The sequence below is a fragment of the Lycium ferocissimum genome, chromosome 12 (genome assembly GCF_029784015.1).
Source record: "Lycium ferocissimum isolate CSIRO_LF1 chromosome 12, AGI_CSIRO_Lferr_CH_V1, whole genome shotgun sequence".
Taxonomy (NCBI): Eukaryota; Viridiplantae; Streptophyta; class Magnoliopsida; order Solanales; family Solanaceae; genus Lycium; species Lycium ferocissimum.
Genome location: NC_081353.1, coordinates 31,767,973 through 31,784,714, shown reverse-complemented (window position 1 = coordinate 31,784,714; position 16,742 = coordinate 31,767,973). Strand labels below are relative to the sequence as shown.

At 34.0% G+C, this 16,742-nt stretch overlaps 1 protein-coding gene across 1 annotated transcript; it reads left to right on the top strand.

Moving 5' to 3' along the window:
- Positions 1 to 6,307: 6,307 nt before the first annotated feature.
- Positions 6,308 to 8,475, top strand: LOC132041098 (LEAF RUST 10 DISEASE-RESISTANCE LOCUS RECEPTOR-LIKE PROTEIN KINASE-like 1.2). Its single transcript, XM_059431874.1, has 5 exons — positions 6,308 to 6,483; positions 7,234 to 7,474; positions 7,569 to 7,710; positions 7,803 to 7,924; positions 8,020 to 8,475. Exons 1-5 carry the CDS (start codon positions 6,317 to 6,319, stop codon positions 8,173 to 8,175), a joined length of 828 nt encoding a protein of 275 aa, XP_059287857.1. The 5' UTR covers positions 6,308 to 6,316; the 3' UTR covers positions 8,176 to 8,475.
- Positions 8,476 to 16,742: the final 8,267 nt, after the last annotated feature.

Sequence of the window (16,742 nt, the reverse complement as noted above, 5' to 3'; positions counted from 1 at the left end):
TGGACAGAATTACCTAACAACTGTGCTGGTGGAAGGTAGCAGGTACTCCGTGGAAGTCGAAGTGCGCACAACCTGATCTGGACACCACAGTTATAAAAACAAGTGAGAGCCAACCTTTTAAAATTTCAAAGATTTGTGAATTCAGCAAATATGCTGCAAATTTCATCTAGAACTTCTTCTAAGAAATGTGTTAATGTTCTGGTCACCTTCCATTACTCTTCAAACATGTTCCTCTACACTAATTCATGACACTAATTTCAACTTCAAATAACTAAGATAATCCAGTTGCTTTCCTAATTGAGCCACAACAATGCCTATGCCTAGCGGAGGAAAAGAAAAGCAAGTTTTCTTTCTAGCCTTTATCTTTCTACACTCATTTGGGCTTTAATAAGAAATGCTTTCGCCATAATTTCTATTGCATCATCTCTAGCAATTCAAGAAAGATTCTAATACATCCATTTTGACAACAACATTATGGTCTTTGCTTCTAATTAATCCTTTCATAAAGTTGTTAATCCTCATATAATTCAATCCTTCCAAGCTTTACAGCTCCATACAACAATAGTTCGATCAAAGACTAACAATCACCGCATATTCTTCCAGACCAGGAGATCTACGGAGAAAACTTTCTTTAATCTATCAGGACGATAAAACCACTAGCACGGATTTCCTATTTCAGGAAACAAAAACTTAATGTGCATCACAAATTCTTAAACTTACTAGCATTGCCTCCGCAATGACTTTCGAAAAGAAAACACTCAACCCCACCAACTACAATAACCAGTTTTATGGATTCAGCATTTAACGTTTTTAGCATTGAACTCATTATATCGTTAAAGTTATGGGTTCATATCTACTAGTATTTGTTACAATATTCATACATTTTTCATATAAATTTATGCTATGCATCAAAAGTACTGGGTTCAGATGAACTCGATGTCGTTATGCTACATCCGCCTCTAACAACAACACCCCCCCAACCCCCCCCCCCCCCCCCCCCCCCCCCCCGTTTTTCTTCTTGCAGGCTGTTCATAACCTGCCAACCCCCAAACACATCATACAAACCTTTTCAGGGTGCACTCATGAGTGTGGCTTAGTGGTTAATAAGTGGGTTGAGACTTAAGTTGCTTGGCCTCTCCAAAATTGTTGCCGACCCGTGTCGGATCCTCCCAAAAATGCACTACTTTTGGAGGATCCGCCACTCACCCGTCGACATTTTTGAAGAGTCCGAGCAACAAAGGTTGAGACTCATAAGGTCTCAAGTCCAAATCCCCAGCAAAGACAAAAACACTAGGTGATTTCTGCTTAGTTGACCAAGTCTTGGTGGACAGAGTTATCCGGTAACTACATTGGCGGGAGTTAACAGGTCCCTATGGAATAGTTGAGGTGCGCCCAAACTGGCCTACACGCCACGGTTATCTAAAAACAAATCTTTTCAGGTTGAAATCCCAAAAGGGTCAATACAAAACACAGAGAACTTATGGGTTTACCCTGTGCACACCTCAAGGGTAGCGGCTGCGGGTTCCCGTGTCATTTAAAAAAAAAAAAAAAAAGAGAAACACACAGAGAACTTAACAAAAAAATCAAGAATCAAAAAGGGCATAAACAAATAAGCAAACCAAGGGCCAAAATTGAATTTTTACTCCACTAGGCAGTAAGCAGCAATAGCTATACATCCATACTAGAAACATTTTAACATTACTTAATCACTTCCTTAAATCAGTAAACAATTTCATCTCCTTTAAAACTAATTAAAAAAAAAAAACCAATTCAACAAGAACGAATTAGAAGGTAAAACAAATTTTAGTTCCTCAAACATTAAAGATTTTTCATCAAATTAAAGCATACCCAAAGAAGAAAAAGAGAAAAAGATCATACCTTTGTATTTATAATAGCCCGTTAAGGATTGTGATTTTCTTGAAAATAGAATACTCTGAAGGAATAATATACGTTTGTACTAGCATTTTTTGTTACTTTTTGGGAGTTTTGCACTTTTAGTCCCTAAGATATGGACAAATTTCAATTTTGAACTTTGTGATATCTAGCTAAGCATATTTAAACTTCGATAAATAGTAAGATGCATTTTTAATTCTTTTTCTTGTGAATCTTTGGAGATTATATGCGTTATTTACTATTCCCTCCGTCCAAATGTATGTGAAGGGGTTTGATTAGGTACAAGGTAGAAAAGAAGATTTTAGAAATATATGATCTAAAATATGTTTGTAGCATTTTTAGTTGCTTTTCGGGAAGTTTGCACTTTTAGTCCCTTAGATATTGGACAAATTTCAATTTTGATACTCTATGATATCTAACCTTCAATGAATAGTCGATGCATTTTTATTTCTTTTTCTTCGAATCTTTGGAGATTATATGCGTTATTTACTATTTCCTTCGTCCAAATGTATGTGAAGGGGTTTGATCGAGACAACTTTTAAGGTAGAAAAGAAGATTTTTGAAATATATGGTCTAAAATATGTTTGTAGCATTTTTAGTTGCTTTTCGGGAAGTTTGCACTTTTAGTCCCTTAGATATTGGACAAATTTCAATTTTGATACTCTATGATATCTAACCTTCAATGAATAGTCAGATGCATTTTTAATTCTTTTTCTTTTGAATCTTTGGAGATTATATCAGTTATTTACTATTTCCTTCGTCCAAATGTATGTGAAGGGGTTTGATTAGGTACAACTTTTAAGGTAGAAAAGAAGATTTTTGAAATATATGGTCTAAAATATGTTTGTAGCATTTTTAGTTGCTTTTCGGGAAGTTTGCACTTTTAGTCCCTTAGATATTGGACAAATTTCAATTTTGATACTCTATGATATCTAACCTTCAATGAATAGTCAGATGCATTTTTAATTCTTTTTCTTCTAAATCTTTGGAGATTATATGCGTTATTTACTATTTCCTTCGTCCAAATGTATGTGAAGGGGTTTGATTAGGTACAACTTTTAAGAGAGAAAGGAAGATTTTTTAATTTTTTTCTCCAAGAAAGTCATTTGTGTGGCTATAAATTATTTCGCTAAGAAAGAAAATGGAAATTTTGAAGTTATATTGTTATAAAAAAGATTTTATTCTTTTTTTGATATACTAAAAAGGAAAGATGTCGGATAGTTCATTGACAATACTTGGCAAAATTGAAGATTTTTCATCAAATTAAAACATACCCAGAAGAGAAGAAGAGAAAAAGATCAGACCTTTGTATTAATAAAAATTTCAATCACAGAAGCGAAATTGCCAAAGGGTATAGAGGAGATGAAAAAGATATCTGAAGGGGGAAATATCACAAAAAGTACAATATTTTTGTATTCATTTTCAGTCACATTTTCTTTAATTTGTAAATTTGGTCCCTCTAAAAAGAATAAGAGATAAATTTCAAGTTGGTTGGCTACTGAACTTTCACTTTGTTGATGAGGGTTCTATTCCTCATATTGTAATTCTCTCCCTTGTTTCTTTCCTCTACCCCTATGTAATAAATAAATAAATAAATAAAAAGACAAGGTCATTTGTTTCACATTTTCATCTTCTTCGGTTTCGCTTCATAAAGACAAGGTCGTTTGGTAGCTCGTTAGGAGATATATTGTTGCTCTCAAAAGCACACGCAAGTATACGTGGTCGTAGATGTGATAAAATGATTGAGAATCGAGTGTTCAGAGAGGCTTGTACTTAACTATTTACTTAATTAAACCCTTAAGGAAAAAATGAAATGCATAGGGGACCATCCTTTTGTTGCGGCATGCTCCTCAGATTTACGGATTCACAGGGGGCCTAACGTTCTCAATTATCTATACAAGAAGTAAACCAAAAAATTGTGAGTCTAAATTAATTAAAAATAGAAGAAAACAAATAATGAACTTCAACCAAGAAAGAGGGCTATGACAACTAACAATCCAGTTGAGTATGCCAATCACACACCTATATATTGATTTCCCTGAGTTACTAATTTACGGGTTGATATTAACTTTATGAGCTCTCGAAATGCTCACAAGTCTATTCTAACTACTCTAACACCTATATTTCTATGGTAATCAGAAAATAGCAAGAACGCATTTAAATCTCCATATTCAACTAAGCGAGACTAAAGGGTATATTTCTATCCTCATTAGCGAAACGATCTCCTAACTAGGGTTCACGAACAAGCTCTACTTATTCTTATTAATTACGCAATTTCCTTTCTCAAGTCCAATTAAGAGCCACATATAGTACTCAACTATTTTGTCAAATAATCAAACAATAAGGATATCAAGAATAAATAAATAACCCAAAGATGGAAAACCAATAGATATAAACGATAATCAAACATCAACGTTCATGTTTGGGCCAAAAACCTAAAACTAAAGAGTTTAGCTCCACATATACATGGAGGAAAAACAACATATCATCCAAATAAAAATGTAAAAACGAGTGTTACATATAAAAAAAGGTAAAATCCAATAACCCTGAGCTCCACCGCTGCTTAAGCTCTCTCTAGGTCAAAAGTTCTGTAAAAATCGTGCAAAGAGTCTATTTATAATATTAGGACAAATCCTCCAAGGCCCATCCAAAACCGTCTAGGACTTAGCCCATATTTCACGCCGGCAGAAGAGAGCTCCACGGTGAGCTCAGTGCTCGCTATGGGCTTTGCCCAATGAGGCTTTGTGGAATCCCGTACTTGGTGAAATTTTCCCATTTTCAATCATGTCTCACTGAGCGAGCTCTATAGCGAAGAGTTTTCTTGACTTGGACCTCGTTCGGTGAGGTCGTGAGCTTCCAGACTTAGCCAATTTTTTATCTCTTCTTCTCCGCAGCGGAGCATTTTAAGTGTAAAGTACCTAGAATCCACAATAAAGCACAAATTAATTCCAAATCAAATAGTGAATAGATGTTAGGTGTATTTAATGCATTTAGCTTTAAATAAGATATAAATATGGGTAAAAAATGGTGGAAAAGCGTATAATACACCTAAAATCATAAATTATTCATATATTAAATCTTGCATAAGTTATACCATATTTGATTGCTGATTAGGAGGTAAGTTAGTCATGTATAAAATTAATAAAGTGCTTGGTTTGCAATTTAGAAACCCGCATAACTAATACATGTATAAGTTATGAGAGAACCTATATATAATTTTACGCCGGATAAAAGATGGATTAACTAATACATGAATAACTAAACCATGCAATCTGCATAACTAATCCTCACATAAAATAATACATAAATTCTCTCATAATTAACTCATGTATTACTAATACATGTATAACTTTAACCAACTAACTGTACAATATATTACGATACTATACAATACAATATTGTAAAGCGTAAACCCTTTATTTATTCCGAATACTTTTGGTCTGTGTCACAATTGTGTAATTGTGATGAATTAAGTTTAAGTATTAAATAAGTCGTTTAAGTCCCCCAAGTCTAGTTATGTTTCTTTTAGTAGTTTGCTTATAGGTCCTTAAGTTAGTTATCAAATAATTGTAGTATAGTCCTTAATTCAGTTATGAATGCGATCCAGTGTCAGCTGTATTTTCTTTATATCCGTCGTATTCTATATTGAAAGGAATCAATTAAGAAACTATGCAGCCAAATCTTCTCTTCTCTTCTCTCTTTCTTCTGCAAATTGTAACAAAAAAATAATCTCTTCCCTTGTTACAAATGGTATCAGAGTAAACCGATCCAAAGACTTGACCAGATTACGATGACACCACCAGAGTTACAAGGAATACAAGACGAAATCCGAATTGTTTGTGACCAACTAGCAGCGTTCATCGTTGATACGGGAAAAATGTTAGAATCGATGGAGAATACCCGAAACCCAGTTTCAATCACAGCTAAACGAGAGCACCATAACAACAATGAACAATACTGAACTGAATTAGACATGCTGGACTGAACTGAAAACATTGACTGTTTCTGAGCATACTGAATTTCTAGACCAAGACTCATGTGGTAACAATACATAAGTCCAAAAAGATCACGTGATGAGTTCATGATATTCAAATTGACAACCATGAACGAATTCTGTAACTGAAAACCCTAGAAGATAACAGTTCTACAACATATCATGAAACTAGGGCTAAACTGTATTCTGAGTCAAATTACTGATAAGTATGAAGAATGAGGCGTAGGGAGAATCATGAACATTCCCTAACGTAGAAATAAACTCAATAACCTACTAAGGACTGTTGTTGAAGTGCCTGTGCTTTCAAAACTTTATGAAAAAAAACGGGTTAGGGATATGGGCTTAGATAAAAGCACCCCCGCCCATTTGTTATGAGAGGACATTTTCGTGTTTCCCCAAAATTGGTGTGCCCTAGAGGAGGAGGATGAGATGGAGATGATCCGAAAGAAGCTTCACGAATGGGGATATTGTCCATATCATTACCAATCTTTCAACTATGATGAGTCTCCTGATTGGCGTGCCCCTGTGAAGCTTCTCGAATGCAGGCACCTCAAAATGCTAGACAATTTTGATCGCTTTTGCAACGAATACATAAGGTGAATGAATGAATGCATGTTCTACGTTCTACTATATGTTCCCTGTTGTATTGTATTATATACAATGTTTGTTTTCATTGTTACATTAATTTTATTGTAACACGATTTGGTGTTATCGTTACCTTATTTTTTTCATTTTGTCATTACTTATATTTTATACCTGTGTATGATAGCTCTACACTGTTGTATTGTATTGTATTGTATTGTGTTGTTAGTTTAAATACAATGCTTGCTTGTTTAATTTTATTGTATCGTATCGTTAAAATCCATAATTTCGTAACAATGAAAAACTGATTTGGTGTTATCGCATAGTTACCTTATTTATTTTTTCTCATTTTCTCTTTACTTTTATATCTAAGAATCATATTTTATCCTTCATCATATATACCATAGCTCTACACTGTACCCTACTTTTCTTGTAGGTTCTTCAACATGTTGATGTCTAAAATTATGTAACGATGGGAAAAGATACAATATATCCAAACATCTAAACAATTCAGTACGATTACGTTACAATACAACATAATACGATATATTATGAAACAATACGTAACAACTATCCAAACAAACTGTCAAAATTATAATCGAAAACAAAAGCTTGTTTGATGTTATTTTACCTGTGACAAGATTGATGATAATTGTGTGGCCCTTGCTATTCAAGTAAAATTGTGTACCTAAATCAAACAAACTTGCTTGGGATGATGTGGTTACACTTGTTTTGATCTTGTCTATTTGCCAAAATGCATGCAGCTTCAACTTCCAAATTGAGACAAGGATGGTTGGTGGGGTGAGGCTTTGCAGCCACTCCGAGTTGCAACAGATTACTGATTTCAACCAGGATAGTGATAGATTTATCCGGAAGACTCTCCACGGAAGATTGTTCCATGGCACTGTTGGTGAAGGATCTGAAAAACGATCAGCATTTGTTAAGACATGGGATTTTGTCCTTCCTTACAGACCTATACAGAGTTACCGTCCATATTATTTTTGTGTATGTTTGCTATTTTATATGGCTGAATTTGGTTTCTATTTTTTTTTTTTCCTTTTTGTTCTTGTGCTGAATGATGTCAATGGTTCTTTTGTAGAATGAGATTGAATTATTCACAAACAAAAATGCAAATACGCATCCAAATTTGGCAAAATTGTCAACATTCTGTTGTGACACAAGGCTTGCAGCTGTCTATGATGGAAAATTTACCAGAGTCTTGTCTGATGTGCTTCCTGCTGGTATTTAAGTCATCTCAGACTATTATTCACTGTGACTTTGCTGTGCTTTTTAACATACTCTTTTACTTTCTTTTTTTCCCCTTGTTTGTTAGATGACTTTGGGTGGGACAACCGGATAAACGTGGCAATTCAACTTGCAGATCTCTTTGCATGGTTGCATGAAAAGGGGGTTGTAGTTGGCGGTATTAATGTATCATGCATTATGATAGATGAGGTTGAGTTTGGGCCCTTGTTCGTCTTCTCTACTTCCTATTTCTCTTTAAAATATTTGAACATTTTTTACGAGTTATTACATTGCTTTGGGTGCAGGATATGAATATAAAAGTATTTGACTTTGGTTCCGTTTCTAATCACGTGGACGGGAATTCTGAAATTCCCCTTAACTTTTTTGTCTGCCGGGGAGCTCCAGACACAGGCATGTTTGCTCACGCTTCTTCATCTATGATGTTTACCGTGTTTTTTTAGGTCTAGGTTTCCTCAATTGGAGCCCACCATTTTTCTTTTCATCATTTTGTATTTTTTTTTCTTTTCTTTTCTCTTGAATACCTTAGTAGTGTGCAAGTTAGGTCTAGTTGTTAAAATCGCTATCCAAAACGTAAGCATGAAAATATATTTGTTACTTGAGTCATCGAGGAGCAATTGTCTAACGTCCTTATGATCTGATTTCTTGCATCCTTGATTCTCGATGTCATAAAATACTACTTCTATGTTGCTCGGACTCTCCAAAAATTGTTGCAGCCATCATGTTAGATAAAAAATGCACTACTTTTGGAGGATCCGTGCGTCACGCACGCGTGGACATTTTTGAAGAGTCCTAGCACCATTGTTTTTCTTCGGTGATTTCCATTACTCCATATTGAAGCTTCCTTCATTTCATCCCTAGCATCTTGTCTCTCTTGCAAGTTACAAGTTGATGTTGGTTGTGGTTCGTTATATCCCGGATAAATACTAAGTTCTGATAACGTTTTCTTTCAATTTTTACTGAAGACGTCTTGTGATGCCTTGTTCCTATACATACCCTGCATTAATCCTCAGTTGACTCTGCCAATAACCTCATATTTCTAGGTTTTTGGCTGAAACAGAAAAGCGCTAATGAAAATAAGTATGAATTAAGAATTTTGGCTCGAGTAAATTTCATTGTATTTGTTGTTAGTATTATATGCATTTTTTTTTATTTTATACATAATTTGTCTTCTTTTCTGTAGTAGAAGCAGTTTATGTTATTTTTTCTGTATCAATACAGGTAAGCCGACGATGAAATCTGATGTTTTTATATTTGGTCTCCTGCTGCTGGAGCTGATAGCCAAAAAGGACCTTGAGTATGCAATTTTACATCCGTCTGAACTTGGCAAAGAAAGTTTGGTCGATGAAAGCTTCAAAGAAGTTGATCCTGAAACGGCAGCTAAGATCTCACAGCTTATATACGACTGCATGGATCTCGAAGCAGACAATAGACCAACTATGAAGTATGCTTTAGATGTTTTGAAAACAACAGCTGGGAAGATGGGGGTGAAGGGGCAGAAACGAAAAAGAGATGAAAATGAGGCATAATAGAAAAAGCAGCTACCCTCTTGGCTTAGCTGCTTTTACCTTTTGTATAAATTGAATTTGGTAGAAAACGCGTATTTTGTTTTGGAGGATTTTCTCAAGTTGGATGGGCCAAACTTAGTGGACCATTTGGAATTCCTTGCAGAGGGACACACCTACTGCAATTGCTATCAATGTGAGGGTTTTTAATGCGATAGCAGGTTTCATTTTAAGATGATACCTCAAATTGATCAATATATTCAAGTATGGTTCTGAGCTCCCTTTTATCCAACGATCAGCTGTTAGTTACTAATCTACCAAAATTTCCTTCAAGATGTCATACTCTTTGTGTGGGGTCTTACTAAAGATCTTACTTTCTCGGTAAAGTCTCTCTTGATCAACACCCATCTACTTACAACAGCTTTAAGTGGATATGGCAACTTGCTGTTCCTAACAAGATTAAGTACTTTATTTGGCTTTGTTCTCACAATCGCTTGCCCACGAATGCACACTTGCACAGATTGCACATTTTACAACGTAACTTATGCCCCAACTGCTCTAAAGGCGAAATGGAAACTGTTCATCATATTCTTTCTCAATGTTTTAATGCTTTACACCGTTGGGGAAGTTAGGTTTACTTCAGCAAATTGCTCCTCTACTTGGCCATGCAAATGACATGCATAAGTCTCCTAAGAATTTATATGCTGCAAGCCTAGATCTTCATCCCTATGATATGCCTATCAGTACTCTCATTTCTTTTGCCCTTTGGCATATATGGAAAACTCGTAATGATAATGTTTTTTCTCATTCAAATGCAATGACTAACACAAATATTATCTGCAACATGGCAGCAGAATACTATCACGCTCATAATTAATCAAAAGGGTCATATTACGAAATTTCCCCTGTTAATTGCTTGGACCACCCCTCTAGGATTTTACAAATTGAATACAGATGCAGCTTTTAATGATGCCAAAGGGCTTCATGGAATTGGAGATAAACGGGCTTTGCGAGTAACCTACCCACGACATCGACACTAGAGACTGAAGCGTTTGACTTTACTACATGGACTCCAATTGGCCTTCATGAAACATTTGCTTCCCATACAGATCAACACAAAGATTCAAAGGAGCTCATTCACCACATAAAGCTTAACACTTATATTTGTCTCCCTATTTTTTCTGATTGCAGGTGCCTCCTGCACCAGCTGAATGGTCCCGACTTGAAGCATGTGTACAGGGAGGAAAACATGGTTGCTGATGGCCTAGCTCTTTTTGGTACTTCACTAGCAGATGGCAGGTTAAATCAAATGGATGAGCGTCCTCTTTTTGTTACTGATCTCTTAGCAGCAGATCAGGGAGGCATGACAAAACAATGCTACGTTACACACGAAGCGCTGATCCATCACACTACTCCAAGTTTTTGTAATAGTACTAATGTTTCCTTAGTTTCTTCAGAAGTTTCTACTTTGCACACCCCAACTTTAATATCCCTAACCTTAGCCTTGTTCCTAGTAACACTAATATGTACTCGAATGCGGCCACTAGTGCCTCCCATGTACTTTTGACTTGAATCTTAATATAATGTTAATCTTTCCTACCAAAAAACCAAAAAAAATAAATAATAAAAAAATAAAAAAAATATATAGATACAAGCTGGGACAACTTACAAGGCATCCTGGATCATCAATCTTACTATTGATAGAATATGTAAACTTGCTAAATTTCTATAAACTCAATAGTGATGGTAGACGTATTGAAGGGTCTTGTGGTGCTGGAAGTATCATCAGAAATAGTGAAGGCATATTCACTCTATCATATTCCAATGGGAATCAATAAAATTATGGTTGAACAAGACTTTAAACTGCTAGAAGTATTTTCGGTCTATGAAGAAGTTGATACATTATGGAGGCGCGATCAAATAAATAATGGAGGAAAAATGAGTGCTTGTGCAACACTGCTATAGAGACGCATATGAAGTTGCGGACAAATTAACTGTTCTTAGTCAAAACACACTAAAAACATGTAAATATTCACCAGTTTTGGAGCACTGCCAAGGCATATCAGAGGAATAATGTAGTTAGACAAATAGGAGATGGCATCCTTTCGACTCACACAAATGAAGGCTTTAAAGATTCACTTTGATCTACCTTTCACATTTTCATAATGTTGGTTGAATGCCACATTTTTTATTTTGTTTTCCTTTCCCTGGTCTTAGGTACTCAATTGGTATTGAGTTTCGGATGCCACTCTCTCAAATTATATGCACGAACGGGCCAGATACTATCCCCTTGCCCAAATGTATTCTCTGTTTTTATGTTCCGTAAAGATAACCGTCAATTTTTTTTATTTTATTTGCTTAATACATTGACAACCCCTTAAACTTGTAAAAAAAAAATAATAATTCATCTAGACATTAGAATACGGTTTATTCCAATTGAGCACCTGAACACATGATAAAGTGTTCCTATCTGACACTTTGGGTTCATACTTTAGAAAATTTTGCGCATGTTCTCAAGAGTTTATTACGTAGTTAAATTAACCACATAAACTATGTCATCTTTTTTTAATTATACACATCAGCCTCAATTAAAAAACGCTAGGGTTTATGGCTTATCAAAGAGAATGCGTATAATTAGAGGATGTGGCTTATTTAAAGTGATCAAAGGCTTGAACCCTAATTTCATGAAAAAGATGGGAATTTAGAATCCGATCAAGTTTGATCTTTATAACTTTAATTGAATGTAGAGTGATTGTTTGAACATTGGAGCTTACGTTTGAAATTTTGTAGCGGGATTTGAGGTACATATGCTTCGAAAACATCTTTTCCCAATAAAAGTGTTTTGAACAAGGCTTTAAGCGCAAGCGCGACAAGCTCGCATCGAGTCTCCATATTTTATTCTATGTTATAACATAGAGAAAAATAGTCAGATGCCCCATTAACGTTTGGTCGGTTTAATTATGACGCACCCAGCCTTTGCGGGCGTCCTATTACCCCCCTGAGCATTTTAAATGTGGAATAATTTGCCCCTGAATGTTGAGGTGGCAAAGAGAGTGAGACAAAAAAATAGTTTATAAAAACTGTATTTTTATTTAATTTCTGATTTGTTTATATCTTTCTCTTTCTTTTTCATTTTCTTTCTCTTCTTTCTTCTTCTCTTCAACAGGTCACCGAGTTTTGATTGTCGGAAAAATTTCCACCGGCAAACTCCATTTTTTCTCATAACAGCAAATAAGATCAAAATGACCCATCAATCTAAATGCCAACATTAAATAAAATAAGAATCAAATCAAAAATTTAGCTAGATAAGAAAAAACTTCATATCATGAACACCCATAACAAACTTGCAAATTTGAGTAAAACTAGATGAATCTCTACACTAGTTGCTATAAAACAAATTAGATCTTGAAGTAAGGAAGGAAATTGTGACATGAAAAAGAAATTTTTAAAAATGGAATAATCGGGCGACCTCCGCCATCTCCCTCTTCAACTCCGACGACTTTTTTTTTTTTTTTTTTTTTTTTAAATTTAAGCTAATGCAAAGTTTTCTCAATGAACCAATACTCTGTCTATTGATTTTTGGTAGCCTTTGAATAATAGGTTTCTATTTTTCTTCAATTTGAAGCTCTAAAATTGTTTAATGGTGGAAGTATGTTAGAAAGAAGAACAATTAGGGAAAATGGGTTTATATTTTTCTTCATTTTGGAGCTCTAAATTGTTTAATGGTGGAAGTATGTTAGAAAGAAGAACAATTAGGGAAAATGGGTTTCTATTTTTCTTCAATTTGGAGCTCTAAAATTGTTTAATGGTGGAAGTATGTTAGAAAGAAGAACAATTAGGGAAAAATTAGTAAAAAAAAGGATTTAAATGAAAAATACACGTGTTAAATGCTGGTTGGCGCGCGTATTTCACTGCATACTTCAAATATGGGCATAGCGTTTCAGGGGGCAAATTATTCCACTTTTAAAATAATTAGGGGGGGTAATAGGACGTCCGCAAAGGTTGAGTGTGTCATAATTAAATCGGCCAAACGTTGAGAGGGCATCTGACTATTTTCTCTTATAACATATATGTGTACATGATTTACTCTATGTATGAGTTGTTGAACTTGAAATTCAAACGATTATTTTAATATGATTTACCCTAAGTATGAGTTGTTGAACTTGAAACTCGAATAATGATTTTTTAGTATGATTTTTAAATTGAATAATGACTTTGAAACTCCCCCATTAATGAAAAAGATGGATATGAATGATAATAAATGACGGCTAATATGCCATGATTGACAAAACTATATGAAATGAGTAATATTGAATTATGTGATGTTGCTACACGGGAGGATGAGTAGCCGCTACCGATCCTAGTGCATCTCCTTGCTATTCGAGAGGATGAGCGGTCGCCGTGAGTTGGCTCTCCGATGCATCGTTTTTGAGCAACGGGAAGCCCAATTGAGGATCTCCCATCTACATTTTTTTGTGCGAAATGTCCTTCAAAGGCACTAGTCTTTAATTCTTGCCCCTCAAATTGTTGGTCTTTAATTTTTTGTCTTTTCTTAAAAGCTGTGGTTTTTCGGATTGAACCCCGCCGCTAAAATTTTTAAAAAAAATCGCCAGGCAAAGTTTTAGATTCAAGTTCGTATAATGGAATCATCCACTTCCCTGTATTCATACTCTTTTTCCTTCAACTACACTTGATGGAGTAATTAGTTTACAACTGGAAAGAAGGAAAATGAGGCCTCTGACCTTGAATGAAATAGCTCCATACCAGTGAAGCCAAGAGTATAAATTACGTATTGGCAGCACAATTCAATGAGTTTAACTTGTTGCTAATAACTCTGCAATGCAGATAAAGGTCACCTTGCTCCACCGAAGATTTCAACAATTTCATGCACCCTGCTTTTAAATCTTACCACCAGACAGTCCCTTAAGTGTTTTTCCTCAAGCCCCCGATCACCTCCGCCAACACTTTTCTCTCGACGTCCAAATTGTAGTCTAAGGGGAAATTAATTATTTTTTATAAAATATTGTACTTTGCTATAAGCGATCTAATTAGAGACACCAGGATCCTAACTGTTGTGCTCTATTCAAGTTCTAGTAAAAGTAAATTCTACAGTGATTGAATCAATAAAGCACATAGTTTATCCAACATGAAATTAATTAACAGAACAACCAGCGACACGAAGTGCGGTTTTCAACTTCAAATTAATTAGCAAACACGGAAAAGTCAGTTACAGATGTGAAATATTCAAACACTTATTACCATAACAGAAGATAAGAGGAAAACAAGGGTAGAGTGTGTGTGTGTATCAAAATCATACCATCAAGAAAAATCTTTCATAGATCTTTCTTCTGTCCGGGAGAAGCTCATGGTCGTCGCTGGAGAAGAAGGAAGGGTATCCAGAGAGATAGATCTTTTACTTCCTGCCAGATCTGAACAACAAGTACAAACTCAAACTATTCACGTGTGTGGGGTTGGGTTTGTCCCACGTGTACGGTACACTGTGCACTTCACATAACCTGACTACCATTAACTCTTTATTTATTATATAATATAACTAGACGCCTGTGCCCGTGCCCAACACTTTAGATTATAGTGCATCTATGTATATGTAATTATCTTTAAATAGTGATTATATATATTTATATATATATATATATAAAGTATATATTATGTTCAAAACACAATTAATATAATATTGCAATTTATGCTCCGTGTCTAAAATTTTATTATATTAATGTTTGCTATGAACACAAAATCGGCAAATTTATTAATATTTTTTAAAAGAGGAGACTTGTTTAAAAGAAAATTATTTTCTTCTCTTTGATATAAAATAATAACAATATTTAAGCATACTTTCAATTTTAATTCGATTAATTTAAAGGTGTAAAATACTTATTATTTTTTATCAAATTTTGATTTGGATAATTCTAATTCAAATTATTAAATTAATTTTACATGTTTAAAACGAAACAAAGTAGAAATTAATTTTCTATTTAAACGAAGAAATACTATTTTTTAATTTTTGGTAAATATTCTCGGTTTAGCTCATTTTACTTGTCATGTTGTCTTTTGCATCAAATTCTATCTTATTTTAAAATATAAATATTTTAAGTATATTTATTTTAGTGAACATAACAACTTAATTTTGTCAATATGGAATATTATGTTCAAAACACGATTAATATAACATTTTAGTTTGTGCTCCGTATTTAAAACTTTATTATATTAGTGTTTGCTACGAATACGCATAGTGTTTAATATGGGGCTCACATTTTTTTTAACATTGTTTGTTTTTTAAATATGGGATTCACTTTTTTTTCAATATTGCTTGATTTTGTTAATATGGGGTCCACTTTTTTTCCCGCGAGTTTGAATGTGGTGGGTTTCACTTTTTTTTAATACTGGATGGTGTTTAATATGGGGCCCACAATTTGGGATTCATTTTTTTTTTTTATATATATATATATTGCTTGATTTTGTCAATATGGGATACTATATTCAAAACACGATTAATATAACATTGTAGTTTGTGCTCCGTATTTAAAACTTTATTATATTAGTATTTGCTACTAATACGCACGGTGTTTAATATAGGGCCCATAATTTGGGATTCATTTTTTTTTTTTATATATACTGCTTGATTTTGTCAATATGTGATACTATGTTCAAAACACGATTAATATAATATTGTAGTTTGTGCTCCGTATTTAAAACTTTGTTATATTAGTATTTGCTATGAGTACGCACGGTGTTTAATATGGGGCCCACAATTTTTTTTTTAAATATTGCTTAATTTTGTTAATATGGGGTTCACTTTTTTTCCCGTGAGTTTGGATGTGGTGGGTTCCACTTTTTTTTAATACTGGATGGTGTTTAATATGGGCCTACATTTTTTTAATATTATTTGTTGTTTAATATATATGGGGTCCACAATTTTTTTTACAATTTTTTTAATGGGCCTGTTTAATATGGGGCCCAATTTTATTTTTTTATATATATACTATGTTAAAAACACGATTGATATAACATTGTAATTTGTGCTCCGTATCTAAAACTTTATTATATTAGTGTTTGCTAAGAATACAAAGTCTGCACTTTTTTTTTGACATTGTTTATTTTTTTAATATGAGATTCATTTTTTTTATATATATATTGCTTGATTTTGTCAATATGGGATACTATGTTCAAAACACAATTAATATAACATTGTAATTTATGCTCCGCATTTAAAACTTTATTATATTAGTATTTGCTACGAATATGGGGCCCACATTTTTTTTAACATTGTTTGTTTTTTAAATATGGGATTCACTTTTTTTTTCAATATTACTTGATTTTGTTAATATGGGATCCACTTTTTTTTCCGTGAGTTTGGATGTGGTGGGTTTCACTTTTTTTTTAATACTGGATGGTATTTAATATGGGGCCCACAATTTTTTTTAATATTTGTTGTTGTTTAATATATATGGGGCCCACAATTTTTTTTAATGGGTCTGTTTAATATG